Consider the following 23,485-nt stretch of genomic DNA (forward strand, 5'->3'; position numbering starts at 1 on the left):
AAGTTGGTTGGGTATGCGGTTCAAAGTGGCATCTTGATTCATCCCCATAACGAATTAATTAGCTAGAGAAAGATCCATTGACAAAGGAAAGGCCGATACATTCTTCCTTTGGGATGGGCAGATTACATCAAGGCCCCCCCAAGATTCTTATTCGTCCACCTTGATGCCATTATCCAAACCCACGCGCGGCCGTTTGGCCTTGAACAGAAGCATCATGCCCACAATCCGCGTCTCAACCTCTTCAAACTCCTTCTTCAGCACATCCTCAAGCACCTGCGGGTCTTCCTCGTAATTATCCATTATCCCCCTCTTGTTGTAAAACCTCAGAGCAAACCCCGTCAGCCAGCCCACCTTGTCCGTCTTCACCCGATACCTGCCGTCCTCCCCCCTCTCCCACACCTTCCCCAGCACCGTCGACCCGATCAGCACTCCCTCCGCCGACAGGTGCTGCCTCGCGACCCCAAAGGCGCGCGCCTTCTGCGCCGTGGGGCCGGGCATGCAGTGCAGCACCAGATACAGCGACGCCGAGTCGAAAGAGGGCCGCCCCTCCTCGCCGCCCAGCGCCGCCGCGGCAATCGGCTGCGCCGCATCGGCGAGCACGGTCCGGATGTCCACGGCGCCGGGGTGGCGTGACAGGATGCGCTGCTTGGCTGCGTCCAGGGAGTGTGGGCTCAGGTCCACAAGGGTCAGGTGCTGGCCCGCGGGTGGTTTGCCCCCGTTCGACTTCTTGTTGGCGGTCAGGGCGGCGATGGGGAAGTAGCCGTTGCCTACGCCGATGTCTAGGTGGCGGGTTGAGAAGTTCTCCTTGAATAATGGGAGGAGGTGTTTCCCGGTTGGGCAGTGCCAGACTAAGGGGTTTGAAAAGTAGATGACGAGGAGGTCGTAGATGAAGAGTACGCTGGGCGTGAAGCGTCTTGACCCATCGTTGGGGGCTGGTTTGGACTCTGGGTCTGCCATTTTGGGATTGCGTGCAATCAGGGGGAGTATTTGGACTGGCTATCCAAGGCAAAGAGGCAAGTTGTGTTGAGCAGTTCACTTGGGTAGAATGTCATATTTGAACCGATATTAATTAGTCACTTGTTCACAACCGAAGAGCGGACCAGAGATAGTGGCACCTCTATGGCCCCTTCGTATTGGACCACTGAGTCGGACTGCCAACATCGAGGTGCATCGATACCAAGTGTTCTCGTGCATCTGCATACTGCTAGCTCTACCACTAATTCCAAACTGGTTAGACATTACCCCTCCCAACACTTCCGGCATAATCGTCCAATCGATTCGTAAAAGCAGTGTTTCGTTCGGTGGGGGACAGGTATCTCAGCCGCGATCGCTTTTCCTTAACATCCTGGAAGCTGTCAGATATTATATTCCGTAAGCTGTGATAATATGAGCCTAGTGAGGGGCCCCCATTTTTATCCCGCAGAAATGGGGGAATTTCTCTCTCTCTTCACGTTACTTTTTACTCGGACAGTCAAGACAACCTTCCCCAATACCAGAGACTCCCTCTTCTGACCCTTTGACTTGACAGCCCGGCCTTACTCAGACGAATCCGGATGCCGACTGAGATCCTGGAGGCGCCGTCTCTAAAATCACCATTGTGTCAGGACGACGCTGTGCTGGTCCATGTGTGCCCCACGTGCCAGCTCTCTGAACGCCAGTCAATGAGCCTTGGATTGCTTCACTTCAGGCTGATTGATGGCCGAGAAGGTGAGAAGCCTGTGACAACAGTGTTTGATCAAGACTACAGCTGTGGGGAGTAGAGCGATGGCTTTCGCATTTTCGTCCATCCTGGGGGTTTTGCATATGTAATGTACCAGAATGCACAGATAACTAGTTAGAGCTGTGTTACCATCATCGCTTCTGGGTACAAATTCTAGTATGAATCAAGCATCGTTACATTATACCTCACCTCTCCACCACCTCTAACGTACTCGACACAGGCCATCCTCATCCCAGTCCTCGCTACCCACCCCTCTCGTCGTAATAAACAGCCCAGTAGGATCCAACTTCTGCTTCAGCGTGTACAACTTCTCATAATTCGACCCCCAAAACGAAGCCTGCCAGCCTTCCTCACCCGCATCCGCCTCGTTCAGGTACGCCCCCATATCCGGCTCCAGCGCTTTCAGGATCGGCACCTGTACATGGGTTACTCGATTGCGGGCGGCCTTCTGCTCCGCCAGAGTCGCGTCTGGACTCCACCCAGATGACACGACGAGGTGGACCACCGTCTTCCGCCACGCCGGGTTCAGCGCCGAGTCGATCTTATTGTTGCGGGCGACTTGGCCGCCGGCGACAATGTGCCCGATCACGGTGCCGCCGGGATTCGCGGCATTTACGGCCTGGAGGGCTTGGGTCAGGTGGGCGGGGCCGGTGGTTGTGGAGAGGAAGGTGTGGGAGACGAGGCGGGAACCGAGGATGGCAATTTGGCCCGTGGTGTCCGCGTCTCCCGCCAGGCTTTCTTGGAAAAAGTACTTTGTCTGTGGGGCGAAAATGAGGTCAAAGGTGACGGAGTCGTTTCCGACGTGGCTTATGATGGCCGTAACCATTGGTGTCAGGAGAGTGCGCAGGGTCGCTTCATCCGACTGGTTGGCGAATATCAGAGCAACCACCAATGTGGATGCGTTCGCCGCCTCGGCTTGCGGAGTCAGGTAGTAGTACCCGGAACCGCCGGCATCGTTGATCTTGGGCAGGTTCGCGTGGAAGTCGCGACTAGCTGCCCAGAAGCCGTCGGTGTTGTTCGTGCTTATGGCCAGGCTCGCGACGTACGCCGGCACTTCGGGGAAGGTGCGGACAGTGACACTGACGACGACTCCGAACGTACCTCCGCCACCGCCCCTGAGTGCCCAGAACAGTTCCTGGTTCTGGTAGTCGTTCGCAACTACAAGGTCGCCCTGTGACCCGTGTCAGCTGCTGCATCTTCAATTCTCTCTCTCGCGTGCGACGCTCCAGGAATTACTTACGTTTGAGTTGACTACCTTGAACTCGAGCGCATTGTCCGAGGCCATACCTTTCCAGGCTCCCAGAGGTGAATGCCCTCCTCCCTGGATATACCCGCCAGCCGGGCCAACTGTATGCGCAAGTCCGGCCACAACAGTGATGTTTCGCTCCGCAACGGCCTTGTACAAGTCCATGAGGTAGACTCCGGCGCCAATGGTGACGGCAGGGCCGAGAGATTTGACCGCCCGCTTGGACTTCCCACACCCTGTCGGCACAAAGTCGTCAACAAAGTCTAGGCTTTTCATCTTGTGCGTGGCAATGCGAAGAGAATACGGAGCAGAGGACCGGCCCAGGTAGCAATGCCCCGTGTTCTTGATCGCCAGTCTGAGGTTGTGCTTCTTGGCGAACTTGACGGCCTTCTGCATGTGCTGCGCGCTCTCAACCTCGGCAGAGAAGAGAGGCACGCGTCCTTGGCCACAGGCCAGCGATCGGGTTGAATCTACGTAGCAGCTCTCGTTGGTGACGGGCCATGCCTCCCAGTTCGGCTGTTGCACGGCGCCCGGCTCGGTGCCGCGCCAGGTGGAATTGGTCGTTTGGCTGTTGACGGCTTGGCAGGCGGCGGAGTCAAAGGTTGGGTCGTGGCAAGGAAGTCCAATCGGACGGACGGCGATGAGGTTGCCGCTGATGGAGGAATTGAGGGCTTGCCATTCCGGGACCTTGGGCCAGCACGAGTCGGTAGGACGACAACGGCACGCCGCGGGCTTGGCCGAGGCTCCCGCTGCGGCGAGGAGGAGGGAATTGAGCAGAGACGTCAGATGCATGGCGAATGCCTGTCTACCTTGCATTCGGCTAGCCCCATTGTCAATGTTCGGGGAAGGCCATCTTTTATATTCTTTGGCTCAGGATCCAGGGGACTGCACAGTGACGCAGGCTTATGGCTCTTTTAGTCTTACGAAATGCATGTTTGCCCAGCACATCAACCCTTTTTGGCCAAAGATCGGCAGGCTCTGGGACAGGCTGACAACGGTGCAATTTCCATCCGCCCGCACTCCACGCAACCGAGAATACGACGGAAACGAGATACGAGGAGCACGAAATTCGCCCACATTGCCTTCTCCTTGAGTTATCTGTTCTCTCCTCTCTTCGGTGACAACTTTATCAGGACGAGTGAAGAAAAATAGCTCGTTCTTACATGGTGTGTAAAACTAGCCAAGTTTGTTGACACAAAGCCTCCTCCAGTATTGGTACAGACATTTGCCATAATTCAACCCTCATCAAGTCCCCCCTCCACCCTTCCCAAATTCGGAACACTAACCCTCCTCGCCCCCCCAAAAGTCCCCCCACTCAACCGACCCTCAACACTCACCAGAGGCAAACCCAGCGTATCCCGCGACACCCTCGCCCCCCTCCCGCTCGACACAGTCCTAACCGTAGGCGCCCGCCCGCGCGGCACACCCAGCCCGTCGGGATCCCGCCCCTTGGCGGCGACGCTCTCCCACTCCGACGACGACGACGTCGTCCACTCGGACGCCGCGCCCGACGTCAGGTGCGAGGCCCGGCTGGCGGTCCTCCACGACCTCGTGCTGAGGAGCCGAGCCACGTGCAGGCGCCAGGCACCGACCCCGGCCGCGGCCGCGCCGCCGCCGTCGAGCTCTGCGGGATGGGTGGGCGTACCGCGGGGCCCGAGCTCGACGTCTGCGATGCTGTCGTTGTTCTCTTTGGGCGGTTTGGGTGGGCTTCTTGGCTGGCGTTTTGTTCTTGAAAGGGAGCATAGCCAGTCTGTGAGGGACGTGTTCAGCTGTTCGCCGTTGCGTCGGCGGCGGATCAGCGTGAAGGCAATCATGACGAGGATGATCGTGATCAAGACGCTGAGGAGGACGGTGACTGCGATGCCGGCTTTGTTGTTGGACAGAAACGCGGTGGTGCCCTTGGAGACAGGCGAGGTTGTGGCGGGATCCGAGGGATTTGTCTGTGTGGAAGATGAGCTTGGAGAGGGGAAAATCGGGGGCTGGTCAGATGTCAGTTCGTCCGGCGTGTCTGTCGGCAGCGTACTGCTTCCCGCCGCAGTGGATGGACGGGTTGGGACTGTTGAGAAACCAGCGATCGAGGTCGGGGATGTAACGGGGGAAGGAGGGAGGATGGCTGCCGGTGTTGTTGTCGTCGCCGCTGTTGCCGCGGCCACTAGGCGAGTTGCTCCCGCTAAGAGCAGGCCAGGAGTCAACGGATGCGTCTCGAGCAAGCTGAGATCAGAGTCGACCCATCGGATCTGCAATGCTGGCCCGGCAGTGAAGGGTGGTCCGTCCGACGCGGTGGGCACAAAGCCCCAGATGCCGCCCCGAAAGTCGGTCGTATCTGAGGTACAAGCGAAGCCGCTAGATGCAAGTCAAAGGTTAGCCAGAGCACAGGGGGCATAACATGTTCGATGCCCAGTTCCAGGTACTTGCCTTGGTACACAGTATGCCGCCGTCTCGCCGGCTTCAATGGCGGGAAAGCCCTCGGTCGTCCGCGCATCGGTCACGAAGCATCCGACGGTGAACCCACTCGGACATATCGCTGGTGAGTAGTACTGGAAGGCCTTATCGGCAATATTGCGATCCCAATCTGGTGGATCGCAAGAGGCGGGCCCATCAGTCGGAAATGCGGGGTATTGTGACGCCTGCTTCGAACTCGTGATAATCCAGCTGGTCGGGCAAGGTGGTGTGAATACCGTGGTAAGAGCTGCAAGAGGTACGGTGCCGCCGTGAACTTTCGATGAGGAGTGCGACATCTTTGCTCGTGGTCTTGGCGAGAGCAATGAGTTGCTGGGCTCGATAGCATAGCCGATCTGCTCGAGAGAGCCAGGAACTTGGCCCAGGATCTACAATGAGAATCTCCCGCGAGGATCCCAGAACTTTATCAGTGGACCGCACCGACATGTCGCAATAGACCGATCTAGGCTGCACTGTTCCGGGTGGACATGGTCCCTGTGCTGATCAAACCTGACGTCTCAGCATTGACCAGTTGACAGCTCTCTCAGCATTTCTCCCCTGCTCAAACCCGTCACAACCAGGAAATGTGTGGCCAAAGCACGTTCCGCCAATGCGTCAAGCGCTGAGTTGGCTCCATCTCAAACGCAAGCGAAGACCGTTCTTTTGCTCCCATCATTGCAGGGGCTGTCTCCCCATTCTTCATGGGCGGCCCTGACTCCCTCCCCCTTGTGCGTTTTGCATGTCGGAGATAAGAAACACCCCGCAGGGTCGGGGTCATTTGAGGCCCATACGTTTTGGATCTGCGGGGTTGTGAATCCCACGACTTGGCTTCCCCTAGTGCCCCAAATTTTAACTGCGAGAGGCATTACAACCGTCATCCCGGTAATTGGAAGAAGAAGAAGAAGCGCTATATCACCATGTGGCTAGTGGAGTATTCCATCTAATCCATCTAAAATTTCAGCGGGAGAGATAGTAAAGCGTAAGACGATGACTGATCGCGTCACTCTGCCCTCGCAATCCTTGACCGCGCGCCCCATACCTAAAGTGGTGTCGATAAACCTGGAGCTCGTCGTCTAGTATTTAAGTATCATGAAAGTTCAGCGTTTCGACTTGCGGCTCGGATTCGAAGTGCATGTGTTCTACGACGGCAATGTCAGATAGATTTGCAGACCCTGGCAGGTGCAGCTACGCTGATACCCGGGATGATGTCTAAAGGTGGGTGATAGCATCACAAAGAAGCAACAGGTAACATATTGGATGGTACCGAGACTTGTGACCACAGGTACCTAGGTAGATAAGACGACATGTCCATGTTGCTGATTGGACTAATGTATCGAAAAGAGGTTCTAAGGGTCCGCAAACGAACCATCCCAGCGCCAGGAAGAAGACATATGCAACTGATTCACTTCTGAGTTGAATCTGAGGTGTTGCCATGCCCCTTGCCGGTTGCCCCAGAACAAGGGTTGACAAATCAATTAAGTGACTTGGTACAATAACAACAGGGAGTGGTGTAATGGTCGGATGCGATGCTGACCGACGCACCTGCGACAGCCACCTCTGGGTCTCGCCTGAAGGCAGGCATTCGATTCTTACAACCACTCCCATTCCCCCTCCCTTTTTTTTTTTTTTTTTTTTTTTTTGAGCCCTACCAGGCAAATGGCCATCTAGCTAGTGGAGCTCTTCTTTTTTTACCCTTTCACTCTGTGACATATTTATATATTGTTGTCTGTCTACAGGTTACGAGCTTCTGTGGAACGGTGTGCGTCTAACTTCGTAGCCAAGGAAAACATTTCCAGCACCCAGCCTTATCAACATGCTGACCAAATTACGACTGGTTATGCCGGTCCCTCATCTCTCCCTGAAAATCCAAGCAACCTATCACTCTAGCCCGAAGCACCGTTGAGTCATGTCTATCCTTTTCGCGTCTCTCCTGCTTTTTGCGACGGTATGCTGGGGGCAGAATGTGAACTACCCCCAGACCGTAGAGGGAGATCTCGTCTTTCCCCGCAACGAGACCTACACGCCATCCCCTCATTCCCCCGTCGTATTCGCCGTCCAGAACGCAAAGACAGGCTGGCCGATCGGTTTGAGGATCTGGGTCGAGGTCCGTAGGACTTCGCTCTTTTTCGACAAGGTTTTCCCCTTTCCCATGATAAGCGACGCCGACTCGCCCGGCTTCACAGGCGGCCCCGCGCCAGCCGACCCGGCCCTGTTCTCCTCCGGCGTCAACCTCACCGGCATCGTAGGCGAATTCTCCATCTTATGGACTTTGTACGTCTCGGACAACTGCTCTGCCTCCAAGGAGGTCGACGGCTACTCCACCGGCAACCGGTCCACATCGTTCATCATCGCCGTCGGCGGCAAGACCCCCGACATCGCGGCGGCAGTTGAAAGCTGCCCCGTTGACGTTGCAGCCGTGGTTCTGGACGGCGTGGCAAACACCGAGGTTGACGGGAAGGAGATGCTGTGCGGATTTGTCGGCGGTGCGGCGGCGAAGGCCAAAACCGACCCCTGTGCGCTGAGGCCGCTCAGCAAGGTGATCGCCGCCAACGTCTCGGCGGCCATAGAAATGCAGGAGTGCCTCGAGGAGAAAGGGTTTGATCAGAAAGGGTTTGAAGCCTGTAAGAGTGAGGCTGGTCTGCGTTTATATCCTGGGGCCGGCGGAAGTAGCCTCCTTTTCGTGGCACTGGCTATCTCGGTATTGGATCTTTGAATGTGAATGGTTTGTTGTAGTATCTATCACGCTTTAACAAACTGAGAGAGCTGGGGGTTCTGTGAAAAGAGAAATCCAGAATGTAATTGGTCCCGCTCCTCAGATTGTGAGGTATCATATTCCTCTGGACGGCGGCCAAGCCCTATCGAATCGAAGAGTTCCAACACATGTTAAGGTTTGCGCATGAAGAGTTCAGTCCACAGTCCTCTTGATTCCTGCCTCAAGCAGACTTACCCTCAACAGAGGCAGCCTCCTGCGCTGCCTTCCGCTTTGCCAAGCCCTCTTCCATCATCTTCTCCCACACAGACACAACCTTTGCAACAGCCGGGCGGGCCAACAACCTATCCATCCAGGCCGAGTAGTTCACCCACTCACGCAAGTCGATCTCAGGCGCAATGACAATAGGCGTGCTCGTGTGATACGGGATAAACATCAAGTCCGCATACGTGACCCTGTTGCCGACAAGGTAGTCCGTCTTCTCCTTTGCGAGATGAGCGTCGATGACGCCGGTGACACGCTTGATCTCGTTGGCGTACCGCTCGATGGCGGACGGGAGCTTCTCCGGGTGGGCGAAGGAGAACCAGTTTTTCTGGCCGAAGTAGGGGCCCTGGCCGCTCATCTGGAAGTGCTCCCAGCTGCGGGTGGTGTACTTCTCCGGGAAGGAGGTGTAGTGCAGCTTGGCTTCTGGGTCGTACTCGGCGATGAGGTAGTCGATGATGGCGCCGGACTGGAGGATGGATGACATGTGTAAGTTGGGAGAGATGCTAATCATGACAAGGACGGAAATAGGATGGAACTTGGCAGGGCTAATGGGTGCATTGACTCACCTCCCAGAGCGTGATATCCTTGTTATGGTCGACCAGAGCAGGAACACGGCCGTTTGGGTTGAGGGAGATGAATGGCTCCGTCTTCAGGTCGGATGGTTCGACGTCGACAAACTCCCAAGGGAGTCCAAGTTCTTCGAGAACGATGGCCACCTTCCAGGGATTTGGGCTGGGGCCGTGATAGTAAAGGCTGAAGGTCTTCAGGGTGGTAGACATGATGCAAGGGGTCTCTTCGGCAGAGGAAACTAATTGGTTGTAATTATGTGGTAATTAATTGTCAAGACCGATGTTGATGAGAGCAGGAGGGAAATGGTTCTGTGAGAGGTCGGACGTATCCTTTAAGTATTTTGGGGACTGTCTCAGTCTTCATCTCCATCCATCATCCATCTGGAGTCTCGGTCGGTGGGTCGCTCGTCGGTGGTCGTTCGTCGGTGGTCGCTCGATTTCTTCGAGTTTGCCCAGTGCTTGTTCGGTCGGTCCTCGGTCGTGGGCAGAGTGGGGCATCCGGCTCCGTGCGCCAAGCAATCGGCGTCCCGTAACCTCCGGCGCCGTGATTTGTGCGCCATCTTGATTTCTAAGCACGCAAAATGGCCAGTGCATGTCACCACTTACTTTGTCATTCCTCTGTAACCGTTTTTTCTCTTCTTACAAATGACAGATCCAACCAGGGGTACTCTAGATAATCAAGAAGAGACTTCCGTTTTTGGACTCTGGGCATCCGCCAATATTTTGTTCCCTTCATCCCAGCTTGCTTAAGTGCCTTCCTGTGGCTTGCGATTAGCCACAGGAGCGTTGCATTCCACGTCGGCGGAACCCGAACCCGGCCATTCGACCGAGCTCCGTCCGCCGCCTGGTTGAGGCTTTATTGGCGCAATACGTCACCTCACGCCTCTCTAGGCACTCATCAATGGCCAACCCCGGTACTGGTCCAGAAGTACCCTTGAACCTTTGGAACTGCGTGAATTGCAGACGGCGCAAGATCCGATGCGACCGACGCAGTCCGTGCTCGCACTGCTCCAAAGGGAGCCTCGAATGCGCCTTTCCCGTCTCCGGACGCGTTCCCACCCGGCGCTACCAACCTGGCTCCTCTACAAGTTCGAAGGAGAAGCAGGTCGAGCTTCTCGGTCGTCTTAGGCACCTCGAGAGCCTTGTCGATGAGTTGAGCACGCAGCATGGAGGGAAGACTACTGGGGATAGTGACCCATTAACTGCCAACCACTCTGAAAACTTGGTAACTCGAGGGCTGCATCCGGGTCGGCAGTATGGCGTGAATGGAGCACTGGGCGAGGTGACTCCGGAGTTGGGCAGGGTGATTGCTACCAAGTCTGGCAGCCAGTATATTGGAAATTGCTTTTGGGCGGCTCTTTCCGATGAGGTATGCCTGCAACCGAACAGCTTGACCCTGTCAAGGGGACTAACATGATTGCCACTGCTGGCGGCTGACAACCAACCAAGGTAAAGCACATTCGACAAACTGTTGAGGAGGATGGCGACGACGATCCTGACTCAGAGTCAAACAACGAGCAGTCCATCGGGAGCGCCTCAAGCGGACTGGCTCTCCCTTGGGGGTCGAGGCACTCAGTTTGCGACCTCAGAGACTTGCAGCCTCTTCCGTCTCAGATGCCCTACATCTGGCAGATATTCGTCGAAAATGTCGACCCTTGTATCAAGGTCTTACACACTCCGAGCACCGCAAAGGCTGTCGAGGAGTCCAAGGGTAGGTTCTGTATGCAAGAGCCATCCGGGGTGATCAAAATCCTAACGAGCACTCAGGCAAATTCAGCTCTTTATCTCCTGGAATGCAAGCCCTCATGTTCTCCATCTCTCTGGCTGCGATCACATCGCTGAGCGAAGAACAGGTAAGGCACGTCGAGCATCGTCACCTACAAGCATCGAGACTAATCACCAGATCCAGGTCAGAGAGAACTTCAATGATACGAAGAGCCGGTTTATCACTCGATTGACCATTGGCACGGAAGAAGCCTTTTCTCACGCAGACTTCCTCAGCACCTCCGACTTCAGCATGGTCCAGGCAATAATTATCTATCTGGATTTTGTTGGCCAAAAGAAAGGTAACAGAGCCATCTGGTCACTGACAGGGCTGCTGATCAGGACAGCCGTCTCAATGGGCCTGCACCGCGACGGTTCTCATTTCCCAAACATCTCCCCGTTCGAAGCCGAGATGAGACGCCGGCTATGGTGGAACATCTGCTTCATCGATTCCCGCGTCGGAGATGGCCAAGTTTCCGAGGTGTCGATATCTGAGAGCATCTTCGACACGCGGGAGCCCTCCAATCTTGACGACGCCGATATTAACCCGGAGATGACAGAATTGCCCTCGGCTCGGGAAGGGGTAACCGATACGACTCTCTGTCTCCTCCGCTGCGAACTCTGGCGTCTCGTGCGACAGATCCAGTGCTCCCTGTCCGTGTCTCGGCCGCATAAAGCCACCCCAGGCTCAGACACAGAGCAGGAAGAGCTCGACATGCGGCTCAAGTCCCAGCAGCGCATCGAGAGCGACTTCCTCCGCCACCTCGACCCCGACAAGCCAATGCACTCCTTCATCGCGGCTCTAGCCCGCATGTCATTGGCAAGAGCCGAGCTCGTCACAAGCAGGGGCAACCTCTCCAGCGACGCGCCGTCGAGCCCAACCAACAACCACAAACGGAACAGAGCCTTCCTCACCTCGCTAGCCAGCCTCGAGACCGCCCACGCGCTAGAGGCATCCCCCCAAACCCGCAAATGGGGCTGGGTCTTCCGCGGCTGCATCCCCTGGCACGCCGTCAGCATCCTGGTGGCGCAGCTGCGGACGCGGGCGTGGGGCCCGACGTGCGAGCGGGCGTGGGCGGCGGTCGAGAGGGTCGTGGACGGGATCCCCGAGGCGGCGAGGAGGGAGGCGCTGAGGCGGCCGGTGTGGGGGTTGATGGCGGATGCGCGGAGGCATCGGGGGCGGGAGGTTCGGCGTATCCGGGCGGATGCCGGGGTGGCGAGGCAGTTGGGGTTGTTGGCGGGGATGGGCGTTGAGAATTGTATGGCCGCTTCTGCCGAGCAGGCGGTATTTGATACTGCGGCTGCGGAGGAGAGGTTGGACCTGGAGACGGCTGTCTCTAGAGGAGCCCGGATGTTGGAGCCGGCGGATATTATGGGCTCGACATTCGAAAGTTGCCCGCTGATTACTTCGGCCTGGCAGGCGATGTGTTCGACTGATGTCGGAACAGCTCCCTTTGGAGTCGATAATTTCGCCTCCAATCCGGCGGCAGATGGCCCGAGGGACGAACCAATGGACCTACCCTCTGCAGATACTCGTGGTGTTGGCGTTTGTGGGTTCTCTCCGACTTTGCGGGACGCAGGCTGCTTTGACTCCGGTATTTTTCCTGCTGAAGGTGGAATGCCCTTTTTCAATGAAACAAACCCTGTATCAGGGACAGAAGGCACGGAAACGAGTTGGCTCGGATGCAATAGGATGCTTGGAAGTGACAAGGTGCCGTGGTAAGAAGGGGAAGCCTGGGTTCCGAACCAAAAAAGAGTAACTTTCTCGACACTGTCTTTCTATATGCTCGCTCCATCGGTGCCGGCTGCGAGTGGCGCTACCTACCTGAGCTACGCCAACAATTTATTCAACCCGATTGCAAGGTAGTTGTGGAAAGAGATCTGTCGAGAAGACAGAGACAGTTTCTTACAAAGTATAAAGCGACTATTCCATGATCAAGGGCGGCGACGTCGGCTTTACATCTTATATTGTATCCTCTGAATGATTATAAATAACCTGTGCAACTATGTATCTTCGTTTATAACGCTAAATTCTTTCCCAACACCCGTCTGTCTCTACCAATGGTTTCCAGCCCCCTATCGAGAAGGAGTCTGCAATCCTAATTATAGGACAGGACCCGTCGGCTGCAACACCTAACAAGAAGCCAACCAGGTGATTCCGGTATTCCACCCGGGCCGTGCGTAGCATGCGCTGGGAAAGTTGCAGCCCATGTAGCACTGGCACTCGCTGGTTTCGTAGTTGAAGTTGACCAACTCGCCCACGTTTTGGGCCCCGCAGTCGGACATGCAGTGCTGGAAAGAGCTGTAGCCCTTCCCGTCGAAGAGCAGGGCCCAGCCGGGGCAGTAATGGTCGCAGGTCTCAGACCAGGCGCCGAGCTCGCTTCCTCTGTAGTCGGTGTACGTGCTGCCGTTGGCGCAGTCGTCCAGCGGCGTCGTCGTCGCCGACGCCGTGGCCAAGACCTTGGTGGTGGTGGTGTCGACCTCTGTCACTGTGGCGGGCACCACGTCGGTGACGGTGACGATGACGGTCTGTGTGGCCACGACGGTGGTGGCGTCGACGGTGGCCACCGTCGAGTCGACCGTCACGGTGGTGGGCGTCTCTGTCGTCGACACGGTCACCGTCGTGACGGGGCTGTCGGCGGTGATGGTCTCGGCGGTGACGCCGATGCACGAGCAGGCGCTGGAGTAGCGCACGGCGCCGGAGCAGGCTGAGGCATAGGTCGGGATGACTGAGGGCACTTCTGTCACTTGTCGCTTGTTGTAAAACGTATGTGTGGAGGTGGATGTGGTTGTGACGACGAGCGTAGTCTTGACGGTGGTTACCGAGGTAGTTAGGGTGGTCTAGATATCTGTCAGATTCCATGGGTCCAACTCTTTGGTTACCAGGGGCTGTAGACTACGTACGGTTGTCCCTGTAGTGCTCACGGTCTCGGGGATCACGTCAGTGTATGTGACCGGCTGAATAAACGTCGGAGTGGTTGTGAACGTCAGGGTCTCGTAGATCGTCCTGGCCGAGACTGTTAATAGCTGGCCTGCAACATGCATCGGGGAAGATAAGACTGGCGAGTTCCGATGGTTACTTACGATGTCGCAGGTGTTACGGTCACCTTGAAGTAGGAGACACAGTCCGAGCTGTGGGGATCAAAGGACTTGGAGGCCCGGACGGCTGTTTTGTTTGGCGTAATACGTCAACATTCATCCATGTCTAGGCTTGCGAGACTGGAGGTATCAGGGGGGGCGGGGGAAGGTACCCACCTCGCAAGCAGTTGTCGGCGTTGCAAGCATCCCGCTTCTGTTCCGATTCGCCGAAGGGACTCGCAGCCACAAGGGCGGGGAGGATAGCCAAGATAAAGGCCTTCATGGTTGGTGACTTATGACTTATGCTGCCGGCGCGGTGACTGTTAGAGTTGAGAGGGTTGGAAAGAAGAGGCGTGTTGACTGAGCGACCATGTTCTGATGGCAAGGGGGCAACAGAGGAGAGGCAGAGCTATATATGCGTCCCCTGGACCTTCACCAATCCGTTCACTTTAGCATCACGATTACCACCTAGTTCGTGACTACAGCTAGTTCGGAGGCCCCGACGCTCGTTGGTGGCCCTCGTATTGCGGTCTGTGTTCTCCTGCACAGCGTCATACAATCTTTACGAAGAGAAGAAGCGGTAGCCAAGAAGGTGCCCGGAACCCACTGGAATGGAACCTCAGCCTCCAGGTGACGCAAGTAGGACAGTCTAGCGGTGTCATTTCTCGGTTCTACCAATTGCGATCGAGCGTTTTAGCCCTAGAAATGCTTGTTCTTGCCCTTCCCCAATCCAGCGATGGAACCGACAAGCGCTAACTAAACAAGCCTTTCAGCCCTAGACTTTCGTCCAATGCGCTCCAGACGGATGCATGATTCCAATAGTGCAGCTCGACGAGAGGTTCTTGACTAGCCTCTAGCACACGCTGACGGCTATGACGGCACACAAGCGCCTTGCCTCAGCCATCTCTCCCACGGTAAACCACCCTCAGTCAGACCATTTCGGGTTCAATGTTCCATGGCGGCGGTATTGTTTCCTCGTAATGAACTAGTAAGCAAGACTAGTAGCCTGCATGGCGTCAACCATTCACATCATCAGAAACCGAAGTCGGATTCGGAATCGTACGTTGTTCCAAATTTGTTGATGTCTGTGTCCACAATGGGGACCGAGGACCAACGTCCACCGTCCACACAGGTGCCCGATTCCCCTCCAGCCCGCCGCATCAGAGTCCCCGGCCCTGTTAGTCGTTCCGCTCTGCAGACTTGCCCTGCAGGAAAGTCGCGGCACCCATGCGGGCCACCACCTGAATACCCCGCTTGCTGCAGTGAGAGTGATATTTTGGGTGGGGCAGAGGTCGAAGGAAGGACCGAGTAGCCGGGCGGTGGCTGGCTGACTGGCTGACTGGCTGGGTGTGCCGACTGGATGACGACTACGCCAGACAAACCTACCTCGTACCTTTCAAGCCTGCCCTCTCCAGCTCATTCCCGACGACAACGACAAATCCCGCCGCCTCAACCAAGCTGGGGGCTCCCATGTCTGAGTGCATGTTCGTCACCAGCAGCGCCTCCACGGCGCCGAGAAACCACCGAGTGGTGTGTGCTCGGCGACGAGCGGGCTGACGATCACGCCCCCGCCGTTCCCGTCAAGGCGGATAGGGTTTCGATCATCATCGTCGGCGTTGTCGTTGTCGTCCGCCGACGTTGCGGCAGCCCCAAGCATGTCGCGGACGCGGAAACGGCGCCATGCGCCCCGGCCAGCGCCCCTCTGCGGATCTCTCTCGAAGCGGTCGCGGCAACAGGTCGAGCCCCAGGATCTCGGCAGCCGACACGCCGAGGAGCTTGTGTGTGGTGCGGCCCGTGCTGCAGCCTAGGTCAAGATCCTCGGCGACACGCCTGGGGCTGGCGTCTGCGCCGGCGCCGATCTAGGGCGGATGGACTCCGGAAGGAGGCTGATGGTCCCCTCGTCGTCGACAGGTTGGAGAGCGCTTGAGTTCTTGTTGCGGACCGCGGTCCGGTGGTTGTATGGCCCGAGAGTCGGGAGGTAGGTGATTTGCTGTCTCCGGTTTGGAGGACCCTTGAAGATGATTGAGGACGTGGATTTGAAGGTTGCCGGAGCTAACATAGGTACATAACAGGCTTCCGAGACGGCTGTCGGTCTGACTCACTTGAACTTTGTCTGCCTGGCCGTTGCTGAACATTGAGATTTCGCCCTGAAAACCTTAACTAATCCCTGATGCTTCGAGTCATCCCCGCTCCCCGTATGAGTCAGACGCACCTTCCGCTTCGCTCGCTCTTCGAATATATAATTACCGGATTCTGCTTTTCGACATCATTCGAATTCCTCTTGCACAATACAATACAGCACTATCCCCGAGGATAGTGTCATTTGCAATCCGATTCGCCATGGACGAAGGTATTCACGATCTTCTCATCCTCACGGATGCTACCGCATCCATGGGCACCTATCTCGGGGCCCTCAACGACTCGCTCCCCGAGATTATACGCATCTCGGCCTTGACAGGCTGCTTCTCCCGCATCGGGGTCCTCGCCTATCGGGATTACAACCGTGGGAAAGTGACAGAGTGGTCCGGCTGGTACGCCGCTGCCAGCGATTCAGCTGATGCCGGAGCTACGACATCGAGGGATCAACTTCTAGATTTCGTCAAACTCATACGTTCCGAGCACGGAGGGGATTGGCCCGAAGCCACCAAGACGGGCCTGGCTGCGGCATACGAGCACATGCGACCCGGCGCCAAGACCATCATGCTCATCTATTCCGATGCCCCTCCCCATACCCCGGCCACGGGCGGTGACAACCGAGATATTGAGCGATCGTTGCTACGGCAAAAGGACTCGTTCGGAGGATATGGCCCGTTGTTTGTGGACTGGGTCTCGGCCACGAATGCGCTACGCGACGGGGAGAAGAAGGCCCAGGTTTTCAGCATTATAGGAAGCCAACTTGCCGACACCCTTGGACCCTTCACTTTCCTATCTACTCGCACGGAGGGGGTCTGCTTCGAACTCGACAGGAACCCCAGGGCAGACGTAATCTCGAAGACGACTGTTGACATTCTCCTGACCTGGATGGGAGCAGAGAAGGAAGGATCGAAGGCGAACACCCGCGACATCGCCAGCGTGGTCCGGTATATCGACCAGAGCACCATCGGGCGTGTGAAATCGGAAGACGATGACCTTTCCAAGACGTACTGGGTCAAGGAAGACGAGGAACCCATTGTGAGGCTTGTCAAGCAGAACCTGCGCAGGACCGAGGTCAGCGCCGATGAACTGAAACATATGGTGGTTGGAAGACGGCCGCCTGTGACCGACTTCTCCAAGCGCTACCTTGCTGACGAGGCCTACCGCGGGCTGGTAGTCGACAATCTGATGGACATCATCCAGTCGGACGTCACGGCGGTCGCTGTCAATCCGGTCTTTGGCAGCCTGTGGCGCACAGTCTGCAACGATAGGTTGAATGAGGCGCGTGACGGATTGATCGAGGCCTTCGGAACGCACGTGGACAGGATCAGCGACGCCGCAAAGAGGGCAGACATGAAGGTTTGGTTGGAAGAGTCGTACGACTACGCCGCCGAGATTGTTGAAATCATCCGGTCTGTCCCAGAGGACGAGAGATATCCTTGCGTGTTCCTGGATCCGACACTCGAGTTCGAGCCGACAACGGCGGAGGCGGGTGAAGACAGTGGGCCCGCCAAGTTCACGCGAGAGGAGCTTCTAGAAATCGGCCGCTCCTGCGATTACCGAATCCTTCGTCGCCTGGGTCGCGTGCTGACTCGTCTCACTTATGTGGCGACGAAGGACGAGCTCCCCGCGCACATCAAGGACGAGCCTGACAAAGAGGTTCCTCGGATTCCGCTTGCGCTAGTTGCGCCCGAGTACAAGCGCAAGTTCTGGAAGGTCCTACTTCACGCAGTCCTCCCCGGAACTATGCTGTCCCCTCGCCCGGCTGCCCTGCTTGCCGCCCTCAGCTTACGCATGGGGATGCTCCCTCTTCGTGACGCGGCCGACACAGAGCTTCTCCAATGGAACAACAAGTGGAACACTCTCGACATCCCAGAGACGTGGAACACCAATTGTCTGGCCTTGATCCTCGATGCCGACGACAGCTACGAAGCCCGGGTGAAGGAGGGCATCACGGCGCGGCCGTCTCCTGAGGCTGGCTTGCTCACGCTCGAGGATCGCAGGTTATTCAAGACACTCGTGGACTACAAGATGCTGGAGATGAACCTCGAAACCACCCTGACTGCCAAGGTGGGGTGGCGGCCCGAGAAGACCAAGGTCAGCATGGGGCCGACCACCATCTGCAGAGTGTGTCATTACCCGCGGTCTGTGACAATGATGGGCACCGGCGGAGTCTGCGGGTTCTGTGACGAGGGCGTCTGCTCTTGTCCCAGCCCCGAAGAGCACGAGGAGAGAGTCCACGGCAACGTTAGCAAGACCGACGACGAGGCGACAAAGATCAGCTGGGTCGAGTGTACGGTAACCAGCTGCCGAGCCCAGTACGCCGTCTACCACCAGGACAAGCTCCAAGTCAGACCAAAGTGCCACTTCTGCCGCAACTCGAAGCGGTCCGCAACCGACACAACTACCCCGTCCGCGGCCCCATTTGTCGAGTGCACCAAGTGTCTCAGCCGAATGATCTGGCCGACCGAGTATCGCCCCTCAGACTTCCAACCGAACAAGTTCACCTGCCCAGCCTGTACATCCGGCGACATCCAAACAATCATCGACGTCCCCACAACAACCAAGTCCCTAGCCGAAGAGAACGGCCGGTCCTGGCTCCTCCGCAACGACGGCCCCAAGATCGCAGCCCCATTCACCGGCCGCTCGCTCTTCCACGTCATCTCCACCGCCGGCCGCGACGGCTTCGCCGACGCCGTCGAGGTCCTCCCCGCCGCAAACAACACAGACGCAGAACCGGCCCACCTCACCATCCGCGGTAAGCTCGTGCGCAACCAAACCTCCCTCCTAACGGAGCTAGCGGGTTGGATCTCCGCCCGGCGCGCCCAGGCTGGAACGTGCAGCCTGTGCTTCTCGGCCGTGTCTGCGAGGAATCGGGGAGATCTCACCCTGGCGTGTGGCCGGTCCGGGTGTCTCCAGCGCATCTGCGGGGCATGCCGGGGCGGGTGGTATGGGCTCAACGGGCGCGGACGGGTCATCAATGCTGCGGCGCTGTTGTGTCCTTTCTGTCGGCGGAGGCCTGCTGCTGGGAAGGGGGGAGCGGTTGGTGGGGTGGGAGATCTGCGGTTGGCTGTTGAGGAGGCTGGGAGCTGGGTGTATGCGTGGTGTGCGGGATGTGGGTTTGCGAGGCGGTTTGTTGAGAGGGTGTGTGCGGCGGGGGCGCCGGCTGAGGTGGTTGGGTGGAGGTGTGATGGGTGTATGGAGACGGGGGTGGGGGTGGGGTTGCGGATCAAGAACTGTCCTGGTTGTGGCGTGCCGACGGAGAAGATGGGCGGGTGCGACCATATTGAGTGTCTTGTTGATGGGTGCCGGACGCACTGGTGCTTCTATTGTGGGTTGGAGGTTTCGCCCGAGGAGATTTACCAGCACATGGCTGACTCTCACGGGGGTTGGTACGATGGGCAGCAAGATGAGGCGTACGAGAGCGACAATGAGTGATTAGGGACTCGTTATTGAAATTGTAAAGTAGGACTGGCGTATGATATGATGGCATGGCCTTACTCCCCCTATTTGGGGAAGTACTGTACATAATAAGTTACGCACTATTGTTCTCCAGGGCCGTTAAAGGGCCCAAGCTATGGCACCAGTAGCGTCCTGAGAAAGATGTGATCGAGTGTAACTTTATATTACTCTCGGACTGTGTGTCAACAGAGCATTGGAATTGTACAAGTACATGCCAGTACCTAACCTTGAACGGTGGAATGCCTGCCCCCCTGTAACCAGCTCCCTAGTCAACGACACGGAACACGCTTGCTGTAGACCGACGGGCATTGCCTTTGCTGGAAATATGCCTTCCGTGTATCGGATTGTCGACCCAAGTATCTTGTTTTCCAGGAGGACATCCACGACCCATCACTCAAGGCAACTGCAAGATGGAGGAGGTATATCGAATTACGAAGTCTTCCTGTTTAAATGGCTGAGTGAGATTGTTCCACATGCGCCACTATAATTTATACACAACTCTGCGGTAGCTAAAGATAATCTTAAAACGCAAGATGAAAGTCACAGCTTGACTATGAATCTCGGATCATTCCGTATTCGCTCACCATGCTTCAGAAGCCACAAAGACGCCGGCGCCACTGTCAACGCGAGAAAACCAAGCAAGGTATTCCCCCAACCCAAACCAAGTCTGCTGTAGAGGTGCGGCCCCGCGAGAGGTACCGTCACCCCAAAAATACACCGTACGAGCGTATTCGCCGCCAACGCGCTCGCGGCGTAGAGCGTGTACGCCTCGACGAGGTACGTCTGGACCGCGAGGAAGAAGTACGAGATGGAAATGCCACACAGGGAGGTTCCGATGAGAGGAACAATCCAGTGGACTTTGTACTCGAGAGACCAGCCGTACCAGAACAACCCAGTTGACAAGAGGAATCCGGCGGCAACCAGAGGCGGGAGTTGATCCTCTGGTTGTCGCTTCCCGTTCTTGGCTAGCTGCTCCTTCATGTGCCATTTCATAAAGAGGTCGAGTGTGTATTGCCCGACGAGCGAGCCGATGCCGAGACCGAGATAGGCGAGGCCGGCTTCTCCGGCGTTGAATCCGTACGTTGTCTCGAAGACGTCGGTGAAGGTTGTGAACATGAGGTACATGTAGCTATATGCTATTGCGAGAAATAGAGACACGATGCCTATGATGGGGCAACGCAGCAGCATCTTAGTCGGCCTCATGAGTGAGAGGCGAAGTAGCTGTAAAGGGCTATGACCTATGTCGTATTTTGAGCGCAGCTGGGGGTTGCCGGTTTCTTTTCGGAGACGCCGGGTCTTGAGCTCGAGGAGGCGAGGAGGGTGCGTCTCAGGCAGGAATATAAAGCATGCAACGATCAAAACAGCGCCCTTCGGATATGTTAGATAGCCTACTAGCTGGCGTCTCTAACCGGCGGACTTACAATGATGCCTACCAATCCGAAGGTCCATCGCCAGCTGGTCTTGAGAGATATAAACCCACCCGCAATGGGTCCGACAACCGGGGCCTATCCCAAAGTGTTAGTTAGCATGTACCATCAAGCAACTGATATGGACCTCGACGAACCAGCACGGGTCCCACAGTCCACACATTCATCGCCCGCCCACGGCGTTCAGGCTCCATCATATCAGCCACGTACCCTCCTCCCAGCGAGATGGTACTCACGCCCATGATCAGCCGGAAGACCAACAGCATGGGAATGTTGACGCTGAGCCCACAGGCAATGGCCGAGATCAGAAAGAGAAAGTTTGACGCGTGCATAAGAGGCGTGCGTCCGTACAGCTCACTGAGAGGAGACAGGAAGAGCGGTCCGACGGCCAGACCGATGACGTAGATGGAGACGAGAGAAGTGGCGAGTGCTTGGTCGTCGGAGTGAAAATCTCTCATAGTCTGCGGCACTCCGGGGGCGAAGATGGTGGATGACATGGCCCTGGAGCTGTGTCGGCATGTGGCAGCATTATGGAGTTGGGCGGAAAGTGCACTCACTGGTTGAATGTGATTGTTGATATTAGGATAATGATGGTCCATTTTTTTGTGCTTGTCCAGTTCTGGGGGTTCTGAGGATCCTCCGGACCATCCCAGTCGACAATGTTGTCTTGGTTGGATACTGAATCCACATTTTCACCAGCATTTTCCACGTCGATGCTGAGTTGAGCTGATTGCTGATCCAAGGAGACTTCTGCGGTGGTTGTGATTACCTTGCCATCGCGTGGGCAATTCTTTTCGTCCATGTGGTGGGATTTAGCGGATTGTTTCGTGTCGAGATTTTTTTCAAAAATAAAAAAATAAAAAAAAAAGAACGAAAAGGCTACATCAGCCCAAGGGGAGCTCGTCCAGGGATTAATACTGCTGAACGACCGAGAAGAGTCAAAAAGAATGAGTGAAATAAATAAATTTGAGCAAGTTATTATGGTGGGGCAAGCAGCACCTGCCCAATCGGGCCAAGTGGGAGCGGGCCGCGCCGGAGCCGGAGTCGGAATTTGAGCCGGAGGGCATATTGTCAGATAAATCATTGACCACGGCGGACTAGGCTAATCCTAGCGGAGATACGCCCATGTCAACGTTTAGATCGTGTTCGTGTTCGTGTTGTTAGAAGTGGATTTCTTCAAAGTTGACCAAGAGATAGATCCTGCGCGAGAATCTAGAGTTTGGAAAGTTTTGTTCGGAACAGCGTATTATGAGAAAGCTGAGATGGAAGGGGACTTGGTTTTGTGCAGTCTTAGGTGCCCAAAGTAACAGACCTAAGCAGGAGGAGGCTCGACTTGCGCATCACATGTCACGTGCAAGGTCCCCACGCTTACACGCTGTCGAGGAGAGTCTGGTTTCCCAAGTTGGTTCTCTGTAATGCCTTGCAAGCACCATAGCTTGTCTCGCATTGCTTTACCCAGTCGACACCAAGGCTCTGCGAATTCTCGACGTCGTCATGAGGGTCTCGAGCTTGTCCCACAGAAAGACGACCATCTTGCTAAAGTCTGTCGTGGGTTTCTCTATCATACAGTCACAAGGGGCACGTGACATCGGCAGGTAACGGTCCCTGGTTGGCTGGAGCGGTTGGAGGGTGCCTTTGTCGACCCAAACCCAAACCAACAGAGGTTAGCCTGTAGGCTTCGGATGGTGCGATTGGAGCATCCAGCGATCTCGGCTATATTTATGTCTGTTAACCTCCGGCTTTGGATCATAACATGAATATGCCCGTGCTGAGCAGCAGCAAGGTTAAGCACCGTAGTTATCAGCCTGGTTATGGTCTTGTAAGGGTACCTAGGTAGAGTAATGCACGAAAGGCTTCAAAGCGGGGGTTCTGGTCCGTGCATGTCCACCTCAGCCCTGGATTGAAGCTAAGCGCCAGCCTCACGCATTAAAACCCCGCATCCTCCTGTTCCATTGAAACCATGGTCAGACTAGCATAGCAGTAGTCTAAATCAATGCCGTTCCCAGGATGCAGAGCCTTTTTAGACGACGAAAGCAAACACCAGCCGAACCGGCGACTACGGCAGGGTCATCGGCGCCCCACACGAAGGTCTTCCCCGCCGGCATTAAGCTGCTCTACAGCTCTGAGCACGCCAACGTCGAGTACGTGTAGCTTGTCTTCGTCTTTGGCCGATAATAAGTCTGACTGGTGCCTCTAGCATCGTTTTCGTCCATGGCCTGACCGGCGATCGTGAGCAGACCTGGACCTCGCCGAATGCCACCGACCCATGGCCCAAAACCCTTCTCCCGAACAAGCTCCCGACCGCGCGTGTTTTGACCTTCGGATACGATGCATACGTGGCGGACTGGCGAGGTGTGGTATCGCAGAGCCGGGTTGGAAACCACGCCTGGAACCTGTTGACATCTCTCGCTCGGTATCGGGAGGAGGATGACACGGTAGGCTCCTTGCTCGGGTAGGGGAAGGCGAGACAAGACTACTAACTAATGAAGAATGATCGACCGATCATTTTCGTGTGCCATAGCTTGGGAGGACTGGTCTGCGAGGATGTGAGCTTGGGGGGGGGGGGGGGGGGGGGGGGGGGGGGGGGGGGGGGGGGGGGGGGGCGGGGGGCGGGGGGGGGGGGGGGGGGGGGGGGGGGGGGGGGGGGGGGGGGGGGGGGGGGGGGCGGGGCCG

General features: G+C 56.5%; 10 protein-coding genes across 10 annotated transcripts in view; 4 read left to right on the forward strand and 6 right to left on the reverse strand.

Annotated features, from left to right (window-relative positions):
- Window positions 1–13: 13 nt before the first annotated feature.
- QBC33DRAFT_544943 (uncharacterized protein) lies at window positions 14–1,052 on the reverse strand. The gene has a single exon (XM_060428512.1). It carries the CDS (start codon window positions 955–957, stop codon window positions 148–150), a length of 810 nt encoding a protein of 269 aa, XP_060281438.1. The 5' UTR covers window positions 958–1,052; the 3' UTR covers window positions 14–147.
- Window positions 1,053–1,892: 840 nt separating this feature from the next.
- QBC33DRAFT_544946 (FAD binding domain-protein) lies at window positions 1,893–3,833 on the reverse strand. The gene is made up of 2 exons (XM_060428513.1): window positions 2,961–3,833; window positions 1,893–2,891 (listed from the first exon to the last, which is right to left on the reverse strand). Exons 1-2 carry the CDS (start codon window positions 3,780–3,782, stop codon window positions 1,923–1,925), a joined length of 1,791 nt encoding a protein of 596 aa, XP_060281439.1. The 5' UTR covers window positions 3,783–3,833; the 3' UTR covers window positions 1,893–1,922.
- Window positions 3,834–4,060: 227 nt separating this feature from the next.
- On the reverse strand, window positions 4,061–5,704 carry QBC33DRAFT_621432 (uncharacterized protein; the record flags this gene model as incomplete). The annotated part of the gene is made up of 3 exons (XM_060432802.1): window positions 4,061–4,090; window positions 4,304–5,289; window positions 5,392–5,704. 3 exons carry the CDS (start codon window positions 5,702–5,704, stop codon window positions 4,061–4,063), a joined length of 1,329 nt encoding a protein of 442 aa, XP_060281440.1.
- A 1,607-nt stretch (window positions 5,705–7,311) lies between these two features.
- Window positions 7,312–8,118, forward strand: QBC33DRAFT_516994 (uncharacterized protein; the record flags this gene model as incomplete). The annotated part of the gene is made up of 2 exons (XM_060426168.1): window positions 7,312–7,350; window positions 7,384–8,118. 2 exons carry the CDS (start codon window positions 7,312–7,314, stop codon window positions 8,116–8,118), a joined length of 774 nt encoding a protein of 257 aa, XP_060281441.1.
- Window positions 8,119–8,144: 26 nt separating this feature from the next.
- On the reverse strand, window positions 8,145–9,395 carry QBC33DRAFT_495960 (glutathione S-transferase). The gene is made up of 2 exons (XM_060425557.1): window positions 8,946–9,395; window positions 8,145–8,845 (listed from the first exon to the last, which is right to left on the reverse strand). The coding sequence occupies exons 1-2, from the start codon at window positions 9,156–9,158 to the stop codon at window positions 8,339–8,341; spliced, it is 720 nt and encodes a 239-aa protein (XP_060281442.1). The 5' UTR covers window positions 9,159–9,395; the 3' UTR covers window positions 8,145–8,338.
- Window positions 9,396–9,849: 454 nt separating this feature from the next.
- Window positions 9,850–12,149, forward strand: QBC33DRAFT_516996 (fungal-specific transcription factor domain-containing protein; the record flags this gene model as incomplete). The annotated part of the gene is made up of 5 exons (XM_060426169.1): window positions 9,850–10,317; window positions 10,398–10,659; window positions 10,716–10,801; window positions 10,858–12,103; window positions 12,133–12,149. The coding sequence occupies 5 exons, from the start codon at window positions 9,850–9,852 to the stop codon at window positions 12,147–12,149; spliced, it is 2,079 nt and encodes a 692-aa protein (XP_060281443.1).
- Window positions 12,150–12,671: 522 nt separating this feature from the next.
- QBC33DRAFT_175310 (uncharacterized protein) lies at window positions 12,672–14,165 on the reverse strand. Its single transcript, XM_060422384.1, has 4 exons — window positions 13,968–14,165; window positions 13,797–13,878; window positions 13,617–13,719; window positions 12,672–13,553 (listed from the first exon to the last, which is right to left on the reverse strand). The coding sequence occupies exons 1-4, from the start codon at window positions 14,071–14,073 to the stop codon at window positions 12,846–12,848; spliced, it is 999 nt and encodes a 332-aa protein (XP_060281444.1). The 5' UTR covers window positions 14,074–14,165; the 3' UTR covers window positions 12,672–12,845.
- A 1,583-nt stretch (window positions 14,166–15,748) lies between these two features.
- QBC33DRAFT_544957 (uncharacterized protein) lies at window positions 15,749–19,531 on the forward strand. The gene is made up of 2 exons (XM_060428514.1): window positions 15,749–15,768; window positions 15,863–19,531. Exon 2 carries the CDS (start codon window positions 16,131–16,133, stop codon window positions 19,359–19,361), a length of 3,231 nt encoding a protein of 1,076 aa, XP_060281445.1. The 5' UTR covers window positions 15,749–15,768; window positions 15,863–16,130; the 3' UTR covers window positions 19,362–19,531.
- Window positions 19,532–19,825: 294 nt separating this feature from the next.
- QBC33DRAFT_544958 (polyamine transporter 1) lies at window positions 19,826–21,738 on the reverse strand. The gene is made up of 4 exons (XM_060428515.1): window positions 21,370–21,738; window positions 20,950–21,313; window positions 20,807–20,890; window positions 19,826–20,753 (listed from the first exon to the last, which is right to left on the reverse strand). Exons 1-4 carry the CDS (start codon window positions 21,612–21,614, stop codon window positions 19,926–19,928), a joined length of 1,521 nt encoding a protein of 506 aa, XP_060281446.1. The 5' UTR covers window positions 21,615–21,738; the 3' UTR covers window positions 19,826–19,925.
- Window positions 21,739–22,684: 946 nt separating this feature from the next.
- QBC33DRAFT_495970 (uncharacterized protein) overlaps window positions 22,685–23,485 on the forward strand; it is a 4,191-nt gene continuing 3,390 nt past the window's right edge. Inside the window, exons 1-3 of the mRNA XM_060425558.1 lie at window positions 22,685–22,953; window positions 23,010–23,247; window positions 23,302–23,358. Of these exons, the coding sequence (XP_060281447.1) occupies window positions 22,820–22,953; window positions 23,010–23,247; window positions 23,302–23,358 (429 nt within the window). The 5' untranslated portion in view covers window positions 22,685–22,819. The remainder of the gene's footprint in view (window positions 22,954–23,009; window positions 23,248–23,301; window positions 23,359–23,485) is intronic.

Source organism: Phialemonium atrogriseum (genome assembly GCF_030411735.1).
Source record: "Phialemonium atrogriseum strain 8032-3 unplaced genomic scaffold QBC33scaffold_20, whole genome shotgun sequence".
NCBI classification, from domain to species: Eukaryota; Fungi; Ascomycota; class Sordariomycetes; order Cephalothecales; family Cephalothecaceae; genus Phialemonium; species Phialemonium atrogriseum.